The sequence below is a fragment of the Urocitellus parryii genome, chromosome 10 (assembly GCF_045843805.1).
Source record: "Urocitellus parryii isolate mUroPar1 chromosome 10, mUroPar1.hap1, whole genome shotgun sequence".
Classification (NCBI taxonomy): Eukaryota; Metazoa; Chordata; class Mammalia; order Rodentia; family Sciuridae; genus Urocitellus; species Urocitellus parryii.
In genome coordinates, this window is record NC_135540.1 from 113,846,519 (window position 1) to 113,867,603 (window position 21,085).

The following is a 21,085-nucleotide window of genomic DNA, read 5'->3' on the forward strand; positions in this document are numbered from 1 at the left end:
AGTTTGAGGCTTCAAAAGTAGTGTGCTATATTTTGGATGTGATGTGTCCCCCAAGCACTCATGTATTAGAAGCCTAGTCTCAGTGTTCTAGAGGCAGTAGAACCTTTGAGAGGTGAGGCTTAGTGAGAGGTAATTAGATCACTGAAAATGCTGCCCTCAGAAGGAATTAACAAGGGTCTTGTTGAGTGAGTTAGCCCCTTTTCAGGGAGCTGACTTAACTCTATGGGTTCTCATTATACTCTATAAGGGCACTAATCCTACTCTAGGACTCATCACCTCTCAAAGTCCCCATCTCCTAAGATATCACCTGGGGAGTTTGAATTTTAACAGGTGAATTTTGGGGGAAAACAAATAAACTTACAGCATATGTTTGCCACATATTCTTACTAGAGTTCACATGTCTTCTTGAATCTATGGCTTAAAGTTTTTCATTCATTTTGGAAAATTCCCAACCTGAAAAACAAATAATTGTTTCTTCCCAGTTCCTCTTCTCTCTTCCTGAGATTCCAATTATAACACACATGCTATCAATGGATCACTGAGTCTCCTGAGTCTCTTTCATATTATTCAAACTTCTGTGCCCCTGTGCTTTAGTCTGAATATTTCTTTCTAGCCATCAGTTTACTTCTTTTTCTTTAGCTTTAATAATTTACTGTTAACCCATCCAGTCCTTCTTCCTCTTTTTTCCCCCTTTTTATTTGGTACTAGAGATCAAACATGCTCTACCCCTGAGCTATATCCCACTTATTTTTTAATTTCATATTTTTCCATTTTAGAATTTTCTTTGGCTTTGTGGGAGGAGCAGCGCTGGGGTACTTTACCACTGAGTTATATCCCCAGCCCTTTTTATTTATTTATTTTTATTTTGAGACCAGGATCTCTCCAGGCTTTGAACTTGCAATCCTACCTCAGTGTCCTAAGTACCTGGGATTACAGGTATGTTCACCACATCTGTCTTGGTTCCATTTAAAAAAATAATAATAATAATAAATATACTCAGTATGTGGATCCTGTGTGGGTCTGATTCTATTGTAGTATCTTCTATTTATTTGAATCATATCTATCACTTCTTGGTATTTTGGCTAAGATCAAATGTAGAATCTGTTATTAGGTTAATATTTGAGTCATTACTTTTCTTATTTTTTATCTATTTATTCAACTGAGTACCAGACATTGCATTTGGAAAAATTTAGGAAGATAACTGGAAACTCAGGATGATGTTATTTTCTTCCAGAGAGAATTTACTTTTGCTTTTGGCAGGCAAAGAATGGGCTAGTTAAACCTGGGCACTTGCAGTCCTAGATCACCTTGTCCAATTGGGAATTACCATAACTGGAATCTGGGCTCCATGATCATTATCCTGTGCTCTAAGAAAAATCGTCAGTATTTATCAGGTTACTTCTTTTGGTCAAGCCCTGAATTCTACCTTTTGCCTTCCTGGCCTTGTGACTCTATCACAGTTTTGCTCACTTTTTCAGTTTCACTGAACCTATAATAAAATATGATCTTTAGTATACACAATTGAGTGGAAATTTTCTTAAAAAACAGGAATCCTAAAAGATTTGGTTTTTAGACCTTCATATTATCATTGTCAATTAAGTCTTATGTGAATATATTCTGATTTATTAAATGATGAGCCCCATCTACATGAACCAAATATTTGGGTCTCAAATTATGTTCACAACTAAATATCAAACACTGTTCCAAAGTACAAAGATATTAATTACTTTAACCTACAGTTGTTAAATCAACATTAAAAAATAGGGCTGGGGATGTGGCTCAAGCTGTAGCGCGCTCGCCTGGCATGCGTGCTGCCCGGGTTCAATCCTCAGCACCACATACAAACAAAGATGTTGTGTTTGCTGAAAACTAAAAAATAAATATTAAAATTCTCTCTCTCTCTCTCTCTTAAAAAAAAAATAGGGCTGTGGCTGCGGCTCAGTGGTAGAGCGATTGCCTTGCATGTACGAGAACTGGGTTCGATCCTCAGCACCACATAAAAATAAATAAGTGAAATAAAGGTATTGTGTCCAATTACAACTAAAAAATAAATACCTTTAAAAAACATTAAAAAATAACAGCTGATGCAATATAGATGAGTGAGAATTTTAAGAGTATAGTTTATGGAGATTTTACATTATAAAAAATAAATTAATTCGAACATTTTTAATGTCTTTAAAATCCTGTAGAACAATAATCACCAAACAATACATATTTGTACGTACTTTTACATCCCATTTTTTTGAAAAGGTTGTTTAAGTCAGGATCCTTCTCTTGTGAGTTTACTCCACAAACAAATATTTTTGAATTATTATCATTTGTTAGGACTGACATATGGGCAACTGTGTACCATGAACCTGTGTTGACCATTAAGACGTCATCATCCAAATTTATTAAAGACTTTACAGAATGAACAGCAAGACTTCGAGATTTATCCTACAAAATAATAGTATGATGAGAATTTCAAAGAGTATGACTGAAATATAAGCTGACTTCTTTTTGTTTTAGATAAAAGAAAATACTTGGTAGGAATATTGAAGAGCTAATTCGTCCTTTTTAGATTAAAATATCATTATATATGTCTAAATAAAAAGTTAACAAATATATCTGATAAATATATTTATAACAAAGACCTTAAATTCATTTAGCCTAAGTAATGACTATCATTTGATTTTTTTGTATAAAAGACAATGCTAAAATCTCTAAAATATAATTAATAGATTAGAAATGTCTTGTCTTAGCTCCCATTCTTACCACTTCATGAAAACACATTCTCTGGTTATTGCCATTTTTTCTTCCCCATTATATTGTCACCTAAACTACTACTAGCTCACAGAGATTAAAATTATGAAGTTTGAAAATATTATGAAAGACGATTTGATGAACTAGCTTCTGCTATTGACTTCAGGTTTTTTGTTTGTTCATTTTTGTGGTGCTGGGGAATGTAACCCAGGGCCTTAAGCATTCGAGGCAAGTGCTCTACCAACTGAGCTAAATCCCCAGTCCTTGACCTTAGTTTTTGATAAGGAGATTCTGCCCAGGAATTCACCCTAGAAGTCTAATTTGAGTCAAGAATTGGAGTCGAAGAATATAAAAATGAATTTCACCTAATTATTTCATTTCATTGAAACCACAATCTACCTCACATTCTCTGCCTGTATTCATATCAATTATGTACCTCTTACAAATCAAATCTATGACACTAAATTAAAGAGAGCACAGCATGATACATGATTTGTTTTTTATATACAGGATGTCCTAATATTTTCCCCAGAATTGGAAGAAAGAAAAGATCTCATTGTAGCTTTTCTCAAATCTTTTCTTAGAAGAAGAAAAAAAGAAAAAAGCTTCTTTCAAATCTTAGAAGAAAACAAAAGTGCATCTTTCAGTTGTCAGTAATCTCATTTATGAGTCTTGAGAGGAGAATATGTTCTTTACAACTCCATATGAGATTAAGATGACAAACATAATAGAAACACTGACTATGGAGTTATTAATTTTATTCAAGGTGACAATTAGGCCTTATAACCTCCCTGGTAATCTATAAAAAATATAAACAGTGAGGTATTATTTTTAGGTAGAGAGATTCTTTGACTAAGTAGCATTGTTGAAAATTACAATGAAAGTAAATAATACTTTACCTGAAAAATAAGTTTATAATCTTTGAAAAGATCTATATTTATAAGATCTTTTTTTAGATGAGATGGAAATATTAAGACATCATAGCAATGTTGGTCCACAGCAAAGACTTTATCATCAATATGACATACAGATTTGACTTCATTATAGCCTCTTTTCTTCAAATTAATAAAAACTTCTTCAGGACTGTAAGTATACAACATTAAGATATATTTAACATTAATACTTTTTTTCAGCAACAAAGAAAAATATTACTACATATATTGCATCTAGTAAAACTCACAATTTTAACCAATAATAAGCTAAAAGATAATTAGAAAACAAAAGTTAACATATTTATATAATCACCTTTGGTAATTTGGTGATAAGCTCTGGAATTAAACTATGATTCTCTAATCATTCCCCTGGATGTACCCCTTCACCCTTAAAAAGGTAATATTTCTTACCACAATTTAAAAAAATTTTTTTTTACTTGTAGATGGTCACAGTATCTTTATTTATTTTTATGTGGTGCTGAGGATCGAACCCAGTGCCTCACACACGCGAGGCAGGCGCTCTACCATTGAGCTACGACCCCAGCCCCTTATCACATTTTTTTAAAAGGATGGCGACTTGAAGTATGAATAAAGAATTTAATTAAAACTCTTACCTGATTTTACAAGTATTTATCCAAGCATAAAGTGGCAGAGTAGAGGCCCTTAGTTCCTGTTTCCTAACTATTTCTGGCAGAATATGATAAATTGAAAGAGCATCATGTTTGATTCGACATCTTGCCAATGCTGCAGCCAATTTTGTCTTAAAACTAGAAACAGAAAATCAACTTTTGTTGACTACTGCATTTGAGACAAGACTATCCATTCCCCATTAGAAATATTAACAAAACTTTCAGAACTTTAACCAATTCATCTATAATTTCACTTCAAATGGTTAAAGTCTAAAATAAAAATTTGTCAAGTGTGATAATAGAAATACAATAATCTTTTTCCTTTTTCTGTTTTTGCTGCCCCTGTATAGTTGTGCATTCCTCGAATATTTATATCTATTGTTAGTTGAAAAACAAATATTATTTAGTGAAAAGGATGTAGAGTCAGACAAATCTGAAGTTAAATCCAGGTTCTATCACTTAATAGCTATGTGACCTCAGGAATGTTACCTGATATTCAGGAATATTACCTAATCTTCTTTGGCCTTAGTTTTCTCATCTGAAAGGATGGTCAACTTACTTCACTATTAATATAGTCATTACCAATCAAGTGTACAAAATATTTAGCACAGTGCCTAGCCCATAGCAAGCACTCGCTAGAGATTAGTTGTTATTATCATAGATGGCAATAATATAATCTTGAGAAGAGTAAAGAAATTTTATGAATCTGTATCAAATCCTGTCCAGTTCTGAATATCACATGCCTCAAAATTCCAAATAACGGAAAAGAAAAACAAGAACTGGTTAATATCACCATGAAGACCCAATAAATGTTTCATAAATGAGAACACATATTCCTAGCACTTTCATGGTAGGACTCTACCCAAATTAACCTCAACTATAACCTTGAAGAAATGAGGAAGAGATGTCACAGTTGTCATGAACTTGATGTGTGGTACAGAAAGAAATGGACATTCTCAAGAATTGGTGTCAGGTCCAGCTAATTTGCTTCAGAGACTGGGAGGCAGGACAAGGGTAGTAAGTGAGGAGCTCAGTTTTATTTCAGCACCAACTGTTAAATACTACTTTATTTTCCTTATGGCTACACTCTCCCTTATTTAAACTTCATAGATCTCAACAGCAGGAGAACTTCTCACCCATAAAAGTATTTATGTGAGAATGCATGTGTAGTTATAAGAAAAAGAACATGAGGCGCTTAGGGAGAACAGGAAGGGTCATCAAACGTTAAACCTTTTAGGCTACAATAAAATAGACTTGTCTAGTCCTATGTCTAAATGTCACAGTAGGGGACCTAAAAATGACATAGTACATTAATACACATCAAAGAATAAATTAATACAAAGAAAGTGAGTTACAAGGTTGGAGGGAAGGGAGGGGGCATGGGGTTATTAATGATGGTGGAATGTGATGATCATTATTATCCAAAGTACAGGTATGAAGATATGAATTGGTGTGAATATACTATGTATACAACCAGAGATATGAAAAATTGTGTTCTATATGTGTAATAAGAATTAAAATGCATTCCACTGTCATATATAAGTTAAAATTTTTTTAAAAAGAAAGTAAGTTACTATTCTATATTGCACACCATGAAATGTTTGATTACAGAGTATTTTTGATAAAACAATATTTCTAAATACCTACTTAGTTCAAATTTACAATAATAAATGCTATTAATTCAATTTGTGTGTTATCACAGAGTTGCCCATATTCCTCTTTTTCCAGTATCCCTATGCATACAGAGTCAGAGCTTCATTTCTAAATGTTAAATTATAATTATATAATTCTTGTTTAAATCTTAAATCCATTAGCTACAGAACAGAAAGTACTTGTCATGGTAAATGAGGATAATATAATAATAATAACATATAATAAGAATAACCTTAATAATAATATTATAACTTTAACCAACTCTTCGAGGGGGCAAGGGGGTAGGAATGAAGGTGGAAGGAGTTAGACATCATTACCCTAAGTAACATGTATGAAGACACAAATGGTGTGAAAACACTTTGAGTACAACCAATGACTTGAAAAATTGTGCTCTACATGTGTAATATGAAATAAGCTGCATTCCGCCATCATGTAAAACAAATTAGAATAAATAAATAATTTAATAAAGGGGAAAAAATAGGCTTCTCCTGCTGAAACTTTATCCCAGCCTTTGGTATACTCCCCCTTAAAGAACCAGGGCCTTTTTTTCGTTGTTCAGTTCCAGCTCCTATCAGGGCTACAAGACCCATCAGACACTCTTCTTTTTATATCTAATTTCTGGCTTTGTCTTTATTTCTTACTATTATTTCAGACTTTTTACTTTTCCAGGCGGCTCACACCTCCTAAGCAGGAACCTGCTCTGTCAGGGTGCTGCTCACCCTGATAACACAGGCATCTGTTTCAGAATCTTCACTAAATAAGTGAAATAAGTAAAGAGTTTCCAAAGAAGGACTGGAATATGAGAGATAAAACCCATAAGCAGTGTTTAAGAGGCATTATAGGCAATTATAGGAAAAATAAGAAAATGAATATAATTGAGCAAATATGATTTATCTGCATGGTTGTTTTAATACCCATAAGTCATTTGATATAATTTACCTTACTGTTCAACAGTATAGAAGAAAAAATATCAATGGTTATTTTTTTTTTTTTTACTTCCTGCATTGCAGTTTGGAAAGTACCCCAGGTATGAAGCCAAGATTATTCTAAGGCTCAATTCATTTGTTTTTGTCATCTCAGGATCAAGTTTCCAGGCTGTTTCTTGTGTAATATCCAAAACTTTTACCAAATATATTTTATCCAGTTTTCTAGTTGCTTACAGTGGGCGGACAAGTCTGATTCAGGATACTCTATCATGATCATATAATTACATTTTTAAAATATCACCCTACCTGCCATGTGGAATGGATTGTGATAAAGTAATAGTAATAGTAGTAGTAAAGAGTTATAGGCAGGAAAACCTATGAGGAAGCTGTCATAATAGTCTAAGTGATAGATTTTGGTGGCATCGTTTTGGAAAGAGAAGTAAGTGAACAGATTCAACATTTTTGAACTTGAGTTGCAGGACTTCATGCATTAGATATGGTAGGGCCAATGGAGGAGAGGAAAGGAGAATAGCTAGGTTGATGGTAACTTCATTGTAACATAGAAGACTTCAGGCTGAATAGTTTTGGGAGGATGGAGTCACTAGATCCTTTCCCACTGCCACTCTATTCTTCTGTTGCCTATTTCACCCCAATTCCAGCCCATGAAAGTTCAACAAATTATTTGGCAGAAGAAGAGTTTAAGCAGTTGGGAAGGCATAGGGAGCAAGAAGCAGCAGTATCTCTCTCTCTCTCTCTCTCTCTCTCTCTCTCTCTCTCTCTCTCTTGTTCATGAGCTATAATTTTTTATTAGCGCTTTATAGCTAAACATAGTAGTTAGATTCTTTCCAACAAACTCACACATGCATGAAAATCTATTTCAGTTCATGATCTCCCCCTCTTCCTGGCCCTTTTCCCTCCCATCCTCCTCCCCTTCTCCCTTTCTCCTTAATTTATCATATAGTACTAAAAATCCCAGCAGCTCAGAAAGCTAAGACAGGAAGGTTGTGATCAAAGTCAGCATCAGCAAAAGTGAGGTGCTAAGCAACTCAGTGAGACTCTGTCTCTTAAAATACAAAATAGAGCTGGGGATGTGGTTCAGTGGGCAAGTGCCTCTGAGTTCAGTCTCTGGTACCCAAAAGTAAAAATGAATTTTATACAAGGAATGAGTTCTTAAAGACCTTTGTGTATGTCAAAAAATGATGATAGGTGTCATCTTAAATTGCATCTCCGAAGCTGTGAATAAATGAAGAAAAGGTACAATTTGGTATAGAGAAGTATTAGTGTGAAAAAACACAAGGATCCCTGGGAGAGACAACAACAAACACAATTTTCCTAAGGAGGAAATCATTCTCATTCAATTTCTCAATAATTATTTATTCTAACACCTTTTAAAATGAACCTTTATCCTATCACTAGATATTTACTAAAATATACTTTGAAGTTTATGTGATTCTACTTCCCAACAGTACCCACCCTAGAGCCCCAGAAGATCTTCAGAGGTTGGCACCTACATATTGTTTGCAGTTGGGAATTGGCTATGGAGGACTGGTCCAAAAGAAGGCACCTGACCCATATTGAGTCAATCAAAATTCCTCTCATGGGAATTTAGATTGGTAAATTTGTTGTTGTATTTGTTTTACCATGCTAGGGATTTAACCTAGGGCCTCATGCATCCTAGGCAAGTGCTCTGAGCCATACCCCAGCCCTACTCATGGGATTTAGAATTGGGATATAGAAATGGTAAGTATGTCTCCACTAAGAAATTAGCATAAGACTATCACATATAAGTTCAGGTATGGGGGTAAAACAGTAGGGGACTTTTCTGCATAGACCAGAGAAGTAGAGAAGACAAAGGTGCAGAGAAAAAGAGAATGAAGCAGATACTAGGAAACAAGAGACAAAAAGATAAAGAGATAAAGAAGCAGCTGGATACAGTGGCATACCTATAATCCCAGCAGGAGGCTGAGGCAGGAGGGTAACAAGTTCAAAGCCAGCCTCAGCAATTTAGTGAGGCCCTAAGCAATTTAGTGAGACCCAGTCTCTAAATAAAAAATAAAAAAAGAGCTGGGGTTGTGGTTAAGCACACATAGGTTCAATCCTGATTTAAAAAAAAAAAAAAAAAAGCAAAAATAAAGTCCTAACATCTTTCCAGTTCCTGACTTCAGTCTCTTCCTGAGTCTTTGAATTCTATCTGTAAGAACACAATTCAAGGGACTGGGGTTGTGGCTCAGAGGTGGAGCACTCACCTCACACATGCGAGGTCCTGGGTTCAATCCTCAGCACCACATAAAAATAAATAAATAAATAAATAAAAATAAGGGTATTGTGTCCAATTACCACTAAAAAATAATATTAAAAAAAGAACACAATCCAAGTATCTATAAGAACATTTTCCATTTTCACTCAAGCTAACTGAAGGTGGTTTCTATTACTTGAAAGCTAGAACTCTGAATTAAAATACTGTAACTCTTTGTATGTATATTTTTCCCATCACTGCTCTACTAGTCTCAGTAATTCAATTACAAAATACTGCATATAATGAATGGAGAATAATAATATAATGGGACTGATTAATTTTGGGGAAAACCCACTGTGCTGATACCAATGTAATCTACCAGACCAGAGGAGGGCAGTGAGTATTATGGGGAAAGGGAGAAAACTGGGGAATTAGGAGTCCCTACACAGTCACACAAACTGATTCCTCTGGCCTACCAAGACATCCCCTTGGCCTGTCCAACTCCTACCTGCCTCACTAGCTTCCTCAGCTAAAGTCTACTACTGATAAAATCAGTCCGGTCTTTCTTACTTGGCTAGAGCCTGTGGCTTTCCTGGCTAACTCAGCCTAACCTCAGCTCTCATTAGCTCCTCTGAGACTATCAAGATAGCCAGGAAAGTGTCCTAAGTCCTCACTTAGAAGCATAAGAAAACTGAAACTCAGAGCCTGTCCCACAGCATATTGTTCCAATAAGTTTTCTACCCCATCCTGGATGCCTGTTCTGGAAAGCAGGATGCCCACGTGGGTATGAGGAGGGAAGTGTTTCCCCCAAAACCCAAGTGGTAAACATAGGGTAGATCCTCACTTATCTAACACAGAGTACATATATCTGATTGCTTTTGCTCTTCTCCATTCCCACAATTTCTTATGGCTGATTGACATAAGCTATGTCTATGTCATGTCTTTAATCTAGCAGCATACCTCAGCCAAACCAGTCTGAAGTGGTATGGTAGCATATAAATAATTAAAGCATAGACTCTGCAGTCAGACTACCCGAGTTTGAATTCTGGCTACTCCCCTTTCTAGTTCTGTGGCATTAGACAGGTTACTTTAATCTACTAGTTCCCCAGTTTTCCCACGTTACAAGTTGGTGAAAGTAACCAACTCATAAGGTTGTTATATAAACAGCTTCTTAGAAATGATTGAGGCATACTAAAAGTTCAATAAAGCTATTATTATTATACTATTATATGAGTCCTCTGGTTTCAGCCTTCAATAATTTAAATAAAATGATTTGGATTTCCCATAAAAATAAAATCGAAAGATATCAAACTAACAATTGTTTCAGACTATTCATTAGGTAAAATACTTCCTACAAGATTGTTTTTGTTGCTATATTGTACATTCTATTAAAGTTCAACAACATAATAAGAAAAACTATAACCAACACTGTCTTAGTCTGCTTTGTGGGCAATAATAGGATATTAAGAAAATTTACAAGTAATTTTAAAAGAACACAAATTTATTTTCCCACAGTTCTAGAGGTTGGGAATTCCAAGATCAAGATGTTGGCTTCTGGTGAGAGCCTTCTTCATGGCAGAAAGCAGAAGGGCAAGGGTGTAAGACAGCAAACCCGCTTCTGCAAGCCCTTTTAATAATGGCATTAATCTACTCAGGAGGACAGAGCCCTCATGACTAAACAGCTGCCACATTGGGGATTAAATTTCCAACACAGAACTCTGGGAGACTTATTCAAGCCATAGAAAATAACAACATATGGGGCTGGGGATGTAGCTCAAGCAGTAGCACGCTCGCCTGGCATGTGCGGGGCGCTGGTTTCAATCCTTAGCACCATATAAAAATTAAAAAAAAATAAAGATGTTGTGTCTGCCGAAAACTAAAAAATAAAAAAATATTGAAAAATTCTCTGTCTCTCTCAGGTCTATCTTTAAAAAAAGAAAAGAACAACATATCACTTATTGACCATTATTATGTGTCTGGTTCTATCCTGAGCACTTTACATGTATTAATTAATTAGTTCTCCTAACAACCCTTTGAGGTAGGCATTTATTATCTTCATGGCAGGCATGTGTTGATATTTAAAATAAAAAGGAAAAGATTTAAATCCCGTTAGTTTGTTCTTAGAAAAATAGATTTTTTTTTCTGTTTCGCAAAATGGTATGTTCTTGTCCACATCAGACTTTCACTTTTGATTCATATTAGATTTTGTTTTTAAAGACATGTAAATAAGATGGATGTGAGGATGAACTGGCTGTGACATCTGTCACCCCACTGATCGCCCAGGTTGATTTTAGCTGATCTGGCTGGCTAGGTGGGAGTCCCCTTGCTCCCTCACCACTCCATGTGCATCCCACCCGAAGCTGCAAAGCTGTGTGCTTGGTCAAAGAGGATGACCTTCCCTGATAGAGGAGGAGTGGTCTTCATTCAAGGGTATACAGACTAGCTGAGCTCCCCTGCTAGAACCTCCAAACAAGCTCTCAAGACATGAAAGTAAAACTAAGGAAAAAAGTAATAGCTGCTTCAGATGAAGTCTGAATCATGTACATGCCAAAAACTATTAAGAATTTTTAAAGATTCTCACATGTTAATATATTGAATCTTATAATTCAAGGTTTCTAAACATTTTGATTTTTAACAGGATAATCTATTCAAAATTGTTTATAAAGGAACTCAAGAAATTTTTAAACTTGCATATTTCATCTCCATAAAATTTTCACACACACACACACAAACACACACACACACACACACACACACACACTATACTGCATACAGTTTTGCCAGTAAAAACAATGATATTGATTTTAAATATTAAACCATTTTTACTTATAACTTACCTGTTAAGAAGGTTCTCTACTTCTTGAACTTCCAATATGGACTCTTCATTATCAGAAAGAACACGATTTTGAAATTTTCTATCTTGAAAATCATACAGCATCACAATAATAAGACTGCTCAAATGATCTGGCTACCAAGAGGAAACACACAAAAAGAAAAGTATACAAACAAAATCTAATAGCAACATTTTACAATCCATTATTTTTCATAACAGAGCAGGAATGTGACAATATTTACAAAGTCTGGTTAGACTTGAAAATAGGGAAGGTCTTCAAAATAGAAAATAAATCCAGTAGAAAAAATTTCAAAAAAAAAAATTTTTTGTACTTTCATTAAAATGAAAAGGAAAGGGTTCAAACTAGAAGCAGGAAAGAACCTGTAGTTTGAAGCGGTCTCAGCATTAAGCAAACTAGCTATTATTTAAATATGAAAGCTTTTTAATAATTAAGAATAATCATGACATAAACTGATTCTAAAAGTTGTCTACTTACTATTGGGGTACTTGGGAAGATATAGCTGTCGATTAACATAGTTTCCAAAATATCTTGATCTGCAAGACAAGGGAAATGCCTGTTTGATTATCAAAGATACCAAGGCTAAAAATGAAAACTTTGGAGTCAAAATATACTTTAAATAATGCCATAAGGTAAGTTTACTTTCATATCCAAAGTGTATTTGCATTCTTAATGAAGACTTAAATTAAAATGACATGATAAAAATTTATAATCTTTATGAATCCTGGGCCTAATGGCCCAGGCTTCACATAGAATCATAGTCAAAGAAGCACTCTGAATAATCAAAGTAGTCATAAAGGAATTTCAACCTTGCAATTTGTCTTTTGAAAGACATAAAAAGATACAATTAATAATGTTAAAAAACCCTTCTCTTATTCTTTTTAAGTATTCCTATTTTTTGCTAATATTTTATTTAGAATTTTTGTCCTATATTTATGTTTATGAGGTTTCAAATTTTCTTTCCTTGTAACATCCTTGACAGTGTTTCAAGGTTATACTAGCCTTATAAAATTAGTGGGAGACATTCCCTCATCCTCTATTCTCTCCAATAGTTTGGTTAGAATGGCATCATTTCCAACTTAAATATTTGGGGAACTCACTAGTGAAGATGATGATATGATATCTAATTTAAGACTTAAGTGACAAGGAATTGTCATGTAAAGATTTGGGGGGCAGGGTTGGAGAGACAGTAGGCCAGATAGAATAGAATGATTATTGCAAAGGTACTACATGGAAAAAAGTGGGATTTTTTTCCCCCTTTTTGGTACCAGGGATTGAACTCAGAAGCACTAGACCACTGAGCCACATCCCCAGTACTATTTTGTATTTTATTTAGAGAAAGGCTCTCACTGAGTTGCTTAGCGCCTCACCTTTCCTGAGGCTGGCTTTGAACTTGGAATCCTCCTGCCTCAGCCTTCTGAACTGCTGGGATTACAGGCATGCACAAAAGTGGATATGGTATATTTTAAAACTTCTACAGTACATGAATGTTCTTTTGTGATATAATTACTTAAACTATACTTACATATTATATGCAGTTCATTTGTGTGTGTGTGTGTGTGTGATGCTTTAGTCAGCTGAACAAAAAGCAAGGCCGTCTTCAATTTGTTCAACATTTATGGAAAACCTGTTACATGTGAGGTAAGCTGAATTTAAACCTTTATTTGGGAGATAGGCAAACTAGAAAGAATACTAGTTTGGGAATATAGACTCCAATTTTCAAAGAAAATCTTTTGTGAATCATTATCCATATTTTAGCCATCAATTATGGATATATATTGTACAAGGTAATGTTCCCATTTCATTTATAAGGAAAATGAAGTTCATAGTTTTACATCCTAGTACTTGTGAACCAATTTTGTGTCTCTGAAATCTCTTGCCTTTGTGTCTTTCTTTATCTGGGGCTTTGAGTCCCATAGTAGACACTATTAGTTGAGTAACTAAGGGCAGCGACATGGGCACTCTATAAGACTGACCCTCAATAAAAATCCTACATGGCAAGACTCAGGTGAACTTCCCAGGTTGGCAATACTTCATTCTTGTTGTCATATATCATTATCAAGAGAATTAAGCACTTGTCAATAAGACTCCATTGAGAAAGAACAACAGGACACTTGCGTCTATCTGCTCCTGGACTCTGTCCTACATACTTTCCTGGCTACTGATTCTAATCCATGTCCTTTTGCTGTAAGAAACTGTAACCTTGAGTATAAAAGCTCTGCTAGGCTCTATGAATTCTGTTAGGGAATTATTGAACCTGAGGGTAGCCTGGATAACCCTCTGCTACAATTACTAATACACAAAAGTTAGAACCAAACCATGTGTTAAGCATTTACTAGGTTTTTCAATTTATATACTTCCCAAAATGACAGAATATGTGTGATTCCCAAATGATCAGATTAATATCACAGTCAGTTCCTAGGAGTAAAAGTTACCCATTACTACATACACCTAGAAAACTCAAAGAAAGATTAGCCAGGGAAAAGATCAGCAATTTCGGGGACCTCTCTCTCTCTCTCCTTAAGTTGTTTTTGTCTTCATTTCCTTTTATTGGTTGCTCATACATCTCATAAGAAATCATTTCATCAGTTTTTCTTTTTAATATCTATTATTACTTTAAGCATACAGAGATTCTTTGAAAAATAAACAAATTAGCTGCTAATACTCTACAGAAGTCAAACAATAGGAACAGGTTTCTCTTCATTAGTAATTATTCTACCTTGTTTAGCAGAAAACTGACCTTGTGGTTATCTGGTAAAAATAGAATTAGTTTTTATTTAAAAAAAAATCATAATGAGGCCTTTAAAACTCTAAAAGGTTAATCAGGTAAAAATTCTACTTGCTTGAAAGAGTTTATGCAAAAAAAAAAGGACATCCACAAAGACACAAACAATACAACTGAAAAGCATAAAACACAACTAAAGGGATATACTTAATATTTGTATAATTTAGAGATTTTGGTTTTTTCTCCTCCTACTTTCTGGTAATGAGATCTAATCACCCATTCACAAACTCATAAATGAAAGGGACTCTCTAGTTTATACGATAACTTCTAGAACTTTACTGTTCCTGTAAGACCTTAGGGATGAAATCCTGTTTTGTTTTTCTTAAATCATGACTCTCTGAACATAAAATATATAAGCCAAATGTGAGTTTACAAATTTCATACCTCTTCAAGGTGTCTCTTTGAGAAGCCATATGCTCATCAGTTTAGTCAGGCTGCCAGTACTCCCAAACATTTAGGGAAATTATTTTTGGACCTACATGCAATTTACAAACCAGTATAACATTTATGGTTACAACTAGTACACAAACAAAAGACTCCTGACCTTTTGACAGATTTCCTCTTACTAACAATATCTGGTATTTTCCTAGAGTCAGCTCCACACTCAGAAGTGGATAATTAACAACCACAGTGGAGAGAATCTGAAACATTGGGACTGGAACCCTGGAGGCAGAGAGGGAAATTACACTGAAGTTGGGCTCCCAAAATTAAAGCTATCTGCTAAAAATGGAATCATCTAGGCTGGGGTTGTAGCTCAGAGGTAGGGCGCTTGCCTAGCATGGGAGACACCCTGGGTTTGAACCCCAACACCACGTAAAAATAAAGACATTTTTAAAAAGTGGAATCATCTTAATTAGGGTTAATGGTGATACTCATTTTTAAAATATTGCACCTTTTCGTTTTATTTCATATTTTTTCCAACATTCTCTTAATGGTTTTATGTTTATGCAAGCTCATAAACTAATATATAAGATGTGCATACAGGGAATGGAAAGACACTCAAGGAGGCTCTTGTTCTCCCTACTAACAGAATCGTTTCCAGTTCATTTTATTTATTTTTTAAATATTTTTTTTAGTTGTCAATGGACCTTTATTTTTTATTTATTTATATGTACTGCTAAGAATCTCAAACCTAGTGCCTCACACATGCCAGGCAAGCGCTCTATCACTGAGCCACAACCCCAGCCTCCAGCTCATTTTAATGACCGTGCAGTAAATCTAAGGACAAGGCACTTGGCTAGGTGCTGAGAAAAATAAGGAGCTAGTTCCTCAAACCTAGTGCCTCACACATGCCAGGCAAGCGCTCTATCACTGAGCCACAACCCCAGCCTCCAGCTCATTTTAATGACCGTGCAGTAAATCTAAGGACAAGGCACTTGGCTAGGTGCTGAGAAAAATAAGGAGCTAGTTCCACTGCAGCTTCCTTAATTCCTTGACGTTTGCAATTAACCAACGATGTGCACATGGGTTAAAAAAAAAAAATCTGATGCGTTTGTGGGACTGCATTTCACAGATTCTCTCCTTATCGTTTTATTCTAGTGCTGATCTTCAAGACTGTTACTACTCACACTTCAGGGTACTGAAAGCCAGCTCATAGGACAAACGCTGTACGGATTCATCCTCAAACTCGGGCAAGGACGGCAGGGGTTCATTCCCGTACTTTATTAAGATTTTATCTGAAGACTTTTCCACTCGAATACCCTGAAAAATGTTCGCCGCCAAAACGTACACGGAGTCCGGGTAGCCCGTTTTTTCGGGTACAATGATCGAACTTCTTTGGGTGGATACTGTGCCACCTGACACCTCCAGGGAAACGAATTGGGAGATCTCCTCGACATTGTTTTCGTCCGAAAACTCCAGTTCACTGGCGGAGTTGAACATGTTTGCCCCTTGGCTGTCGTTAGCTCAAGCTTCAATGACAATTAAGATGTTCCGGGAAATGGTTTTCCTTGTATCTTAAGCATCGTCTCTGTGGAAAGAAAAGGTTATCTCGGTCAATCACTATTTCTGCAGCACCTCTCTGGACGGCCCCTGGGTTGTGGCGTCCAAGACTACAAGGTGGCATTCACTGGCCGGTCCAAACATCCCATCCTGTGAGTCAGACGAGCCCCAAGAGAAACTTCCAGCACTCAGAAAGGAGAGGAGAGATGGAGAGCCGCTTCCCAAGAGACGAGCGACGTTTACCGTGGCCAGGATGGGGACAGAGGGCCCCAGTGACCGCAACTGCGGGCCCCGCAGGCGCTGTTCCCCGGCTCCCACAAATCCGCCCTTACCCCGAGGGCGGATGTTTCCCAGAGCTTTGGGGACAGAGACGCGGCAGCCCCTGCACTTTGGGCACTGAGGCTGGTGTCGGCAACAGGCCCTCGGGAGCTCGGGGCTGAAGCGGTGGCGTCTGCAGCGGCAGCTACCCGCGAAGGCCGTTTGGTTCAAATGCAGCCACTCCCACCGTCCAGGTTCGGGCAGGGGGGACACGGCCTCCAACGCTGGGCGCAATCGGGCTCCTCGAAAGGGGGCGCGGCTCTGGTCCTGGCCCGGCCTCGTGCGGCTACCTTCGCGGACGCGGCGGCGGAGAGGGACGAGCGCAGCACCGCTGGACCGGCGGGCGCAGGCGGCAGAGGACTCAGCCTCCCCACGCTCCTGAGGTCGACTGGTCCTGAGCGCGGTCTCCGTGGCAACGGGAATGGGCGGGCGCCACGCTCAGGCTATTCCCGCGGGATTTGGCCGGTGGCACCTCTCGCCGGGTAAGTGGCTCTTCGTCCTGTGAGCGGAATGGCACCTGCTCGGCCCCGTCTATCACACGTGGCCCGAGCGCTCACGCTCTGTCGTATTTATGAACACTTAAAAGAGCTATTTCAGAGTAGTCTGCTGTGGTTCCGTGGTTGTCAACTCTCAAGCCCTTGAAGTTCTCTTTAAAAGTGGAAATTGCTAGAAACCATCCCCAGAGATGTGTGGTTAGAACCCGTAGTTCCGGGGAAGGACCCGGGAATTTGCATTTTCCTCAGGTAACCCAGGTGATTCTGATATAATCAGGTCCAAGACCACAGTTCGAAAAACTCTCGTCTGGTTATTCCACCTCTGTCACTAACTTGGAAAAGTCTTTTGGCCTCTGTGAATTTCTTTTCCCTCTCCTAGAAACCCGATTTTTTGCATGTGAGTTGTATTTGAATCTTCCATCCTCCTACACTCCTGCTGTGCGGTAGCTTCTTGGCCACGGGGTAAAACCTTTGAGAGAGGCAGGACAGGTCTTCTGGTATCTGACCCTTGCCTCGCTTTCCATCGTCATTGCTTGCCACCCTTAAGCCAGCTCCCCAACTTCCATTTCTGCACCCACGCCCCTCAGGCTTGAAACCCCTCCCCGCTAGGTCTACCTGGTGAACTCAGCGCCAGTGCCACTTCTGTGGCAGCCTTTCCTGAAGCTTGCATTTGTTAGGATATAAATTTAGCCGCTGAGACAGATCTAAAATAATCTTGGGCTTAAAACAGAAGTTTGTTTCTCACACGAAGTCCTGATGGACTGGTGATACTCCTCCACAAAGTTGTCAGGGACCCAAAGTCCCACTTGGGATTGCCTCTAAGGGATTTGCCCTTGTCGGCTGAGTCTGAAATGGTGAATCCCCAAGCCCTTTTCAGCCAGTAATAAAGGGGGATGAAAGGGTACGAGAGGGCATGTCCATGCCCTTCAATGGCACAACCTGAAAGGTGCACACATTACTTTTGCTTGCATACCATTGGCCAGAATGTAGTTACATGGCATACTAGCTGCAAAGGAAGCCGGGAAATGTGTCCAGCTAACTATCAAGAACTTTACTAAAAAAAAAAAAAAAAAAAAAAAATGGATAATGGGGAAAATTAACAGTATTTCCTACAGACCTTTACTCCCTGACCTCTTCTCTCACCAATCCACCCACTTCCATCATTTCCAGGATGTCAAATGTTTTCTGTGTTCCCATAAAATGTCTTCATGCATATATGTATTCATTCATTTAATAAGTATACAATAACTTATTACTGTGTGCCTGTTTTTGTGTTCAGCACTGGGAATGAAAAGTGAATATACAGAAATAATCAAGGACCTTGACTTTAAGAAATTAATGGATGAATATACTTGTATTTTGTTATCCTTCAATTTTCATTTACAAACATTTGTGTATATTTCTGTATTGCCCTCCTTCTGCCATCTGCACACAACATACACACTCTAAAATATTTCATTAGATCTTTATTATCTTCTTGTTTCTATTACATATCTTTTTATTTCCAGGAACAGCAAAATATTACTTTTTCACAGAAGATTAAAAATATGGGAGGTATCTTGGAGGTCATGAGGCATTTTATCATGCATCACACAGTACAGTCTGTAGAAAATGTGAGACAAGAGTTATAAATTCTTAAATATTATAGTCTTACAAAATATAATCTGACAAGCTTGTCTTCTCATATAAGTAGTTTAATGTAGTGACCCTTCACTATAGTGAAAACAAGATGTAATAAAAGAATCCACACCCAAAGGAGAACTTAGGCAAACAGTTGGGAGTTAGTAAATCCATGGTCACTGTTTATTTTAATTGTGTTCATAATTTTGCTTCCTTACTTCTCACTCCTGGGTTATGGCCTCATTATCAACTTAATGTATTAGAGGGGAGAGCCAGAGGAGAGCATATTAAATTTCAGTATACACTGTAAAAAAGTAACCATAGAGATAAGTGTAGGATTCAACTGTTATGAAAATGGCATAGTAAAAAATGTGGTCTTTGTTTGAGTCACATTCTGTAATGTGGTCAGAACATTAAATCACAGATGGTATAAAAAATTAGAAATTAGATACTGGGCCTTTTGCCAAAAGAATCAAAAGAGTGATTTTCTTTCCCCAGGAGTTTGAGTATTTGAAACATTTGTAAATTAACATTCCTTGAATCTGACTCAGAGCCCTAGGATATGTTACCCATGTAGATATTCAAAATACACTTGCTCACTTGCTTCCATTTGATCTGGACATAGAAAACTGTATCCAGTTCCACCGAAGCCTATAATAAAAAAAAATTATAATAAAAATAAAAAACGGGCAAAGAGGGCAGAGCTGCCGGTGTCAGTTGGTCCAGGTGTCCCGGCCTGAGACATCCTCCTGATCCCAACCCCTTCCAGCGCCTCAAACTGAAGATCATTCATCAAGAATTTTACATCGAAAATCTAAAAGTTTTTTACCCAAGATGATGAGTGCTGACATGGATGCAGTTGAGGCTGAAAATCAGGTGGAACTTGAAGAAAAAACACGACTTATTAATCAAGTGTTGGAACTTCAACACACACTTGAAGATCTCTCTGCAAGAGTAGATTCAGTTAAAGAAGAAAATCTGAAGCTAAAATCAGAAAACCAAGTTCTTGGACAATATATAGAAAACCTCATGTCTGCTTCTAGTGTTTTTCAAACAACTGACACAAAAAGCAAAAGAAAGTAAGGGATTGGTTTCCCTTCTGTTTTAAGGAATTGCTGCTGACCAGCTTTTTTTTCCCCCCTTTAAAACTTGGATAAATTTCAAAAGTTTCAGTACCTTTGTTTGTGGCTTCATTGAATATTTATGAAGTTAATGGCAGATCTAGGCAAAATTAACTGCATAACAAGAGAGTTTGTGTATTATGTTAGTCTATGAAAATGTGCAAATGTATTATAGAGACTTTATAATTAGAACTGCATATATTTATGAGACTTGAAGATGAATGTTTTATCAAATTTGCTTTGATATATAGGTTTAGCACTGTCTTTTATTATATAGGCTTAGTAAAATATATATGAAAATAACCACCATGTTGTGAAAAAGTGACCAAAATCATATACTGAATGCACAGCTTTATGTACCCTGTCCACCATCTTGTGCCTCTTCTCCATTTGCCTCTTCCTTCCCATTTCCCTTCCCCTAAGGAAAAAAAAAAAAAAGATTTCACATTTGTAAAAGTAATTTTAATAGTTAATCACTGATGAGAGTAACATGACTCTAATTGTTGAAACTTAACCAAAATAAGAAACTGTCTTAGCTAGGGCTTGTCCTGTGTGGTATTTAATAATAAGATAGGATTGATGGTTTCTCTTTAAGCAATTGAAGATGGACTGAAACTATAAAAATGGTCTCATACTGGGAAGATTTGTTTAAAACTTCCTTTTGCACAAAATAACCCACTTAGGACCTGAAAAGATAGGAGTTCTGGTCATGGATGTACGTTCAAGATAGATCTATCTTGAGAAAAAATAGAAATGGGCAGGAAAGAACTTGGTAAATACTACTCCAAATGCTTTCACTCCAGATTTGTGTTCTCTCTGGCAAAATAGACTTTTGG

General features: G+C 36.9%; 1 protein-coding gene and 1 pseudogene across 4 annotated transcripts in view; one reads left to right on the forward strand and one right to left on the reverse strand.

The window, feature by feature from the left end:
* The window catches only part of Nsun7 (NOP2/Sun RNA methyltransferase family member 7), a 33,282-nt gene extending 16,646 nt beyond the window's left edge, over positions 1-16,636 (reverse strand). For 2 of the 4 annotated variants that reach the window (XM_026387318.2, XM_026387334.2), the window contains exons 1-6: positions 16,324-16,636; positions 12,448-12,506; positions 11,956-12,086; positions 4,289-4,441; positions 3,642-3,825; positions 2,226-2,436 (exon numbers count right to left, since the gene is read on the reverse strand). In XM_026387318.2, coding sequence (XP_026243103.2) covers positions 2,226-2,436; positions 3,642-3,825; positions 4,289-4,441; positions 11,956-12,086; positions 12,448-12,506; positions 16,324-16,636 — 1,051 coding nt within the window. Of the gene's footprint in view, positions 1-2,225; positions 2,437-3,641; positions 3,826-4,288; positions 4,442-11,955; positions 12,087-12,443; positions 12,507-16,323 lie in introns of all 4 variants that reach the window. The other 2 variants (XM_026387327.2, XM_077803534.1) reach the window with 1 other exon arrangement.
* Positions 16,637-19,962: 3,326 nt separating this feature from the next.
* On the forward strand, positions 19,963-20,211 carry LOC144257322 (short coiled-coil protein pseudogene; annotated as a pseudogene).
* Positions 20,212-21,085: the final 874 nt, after the last annotated feature.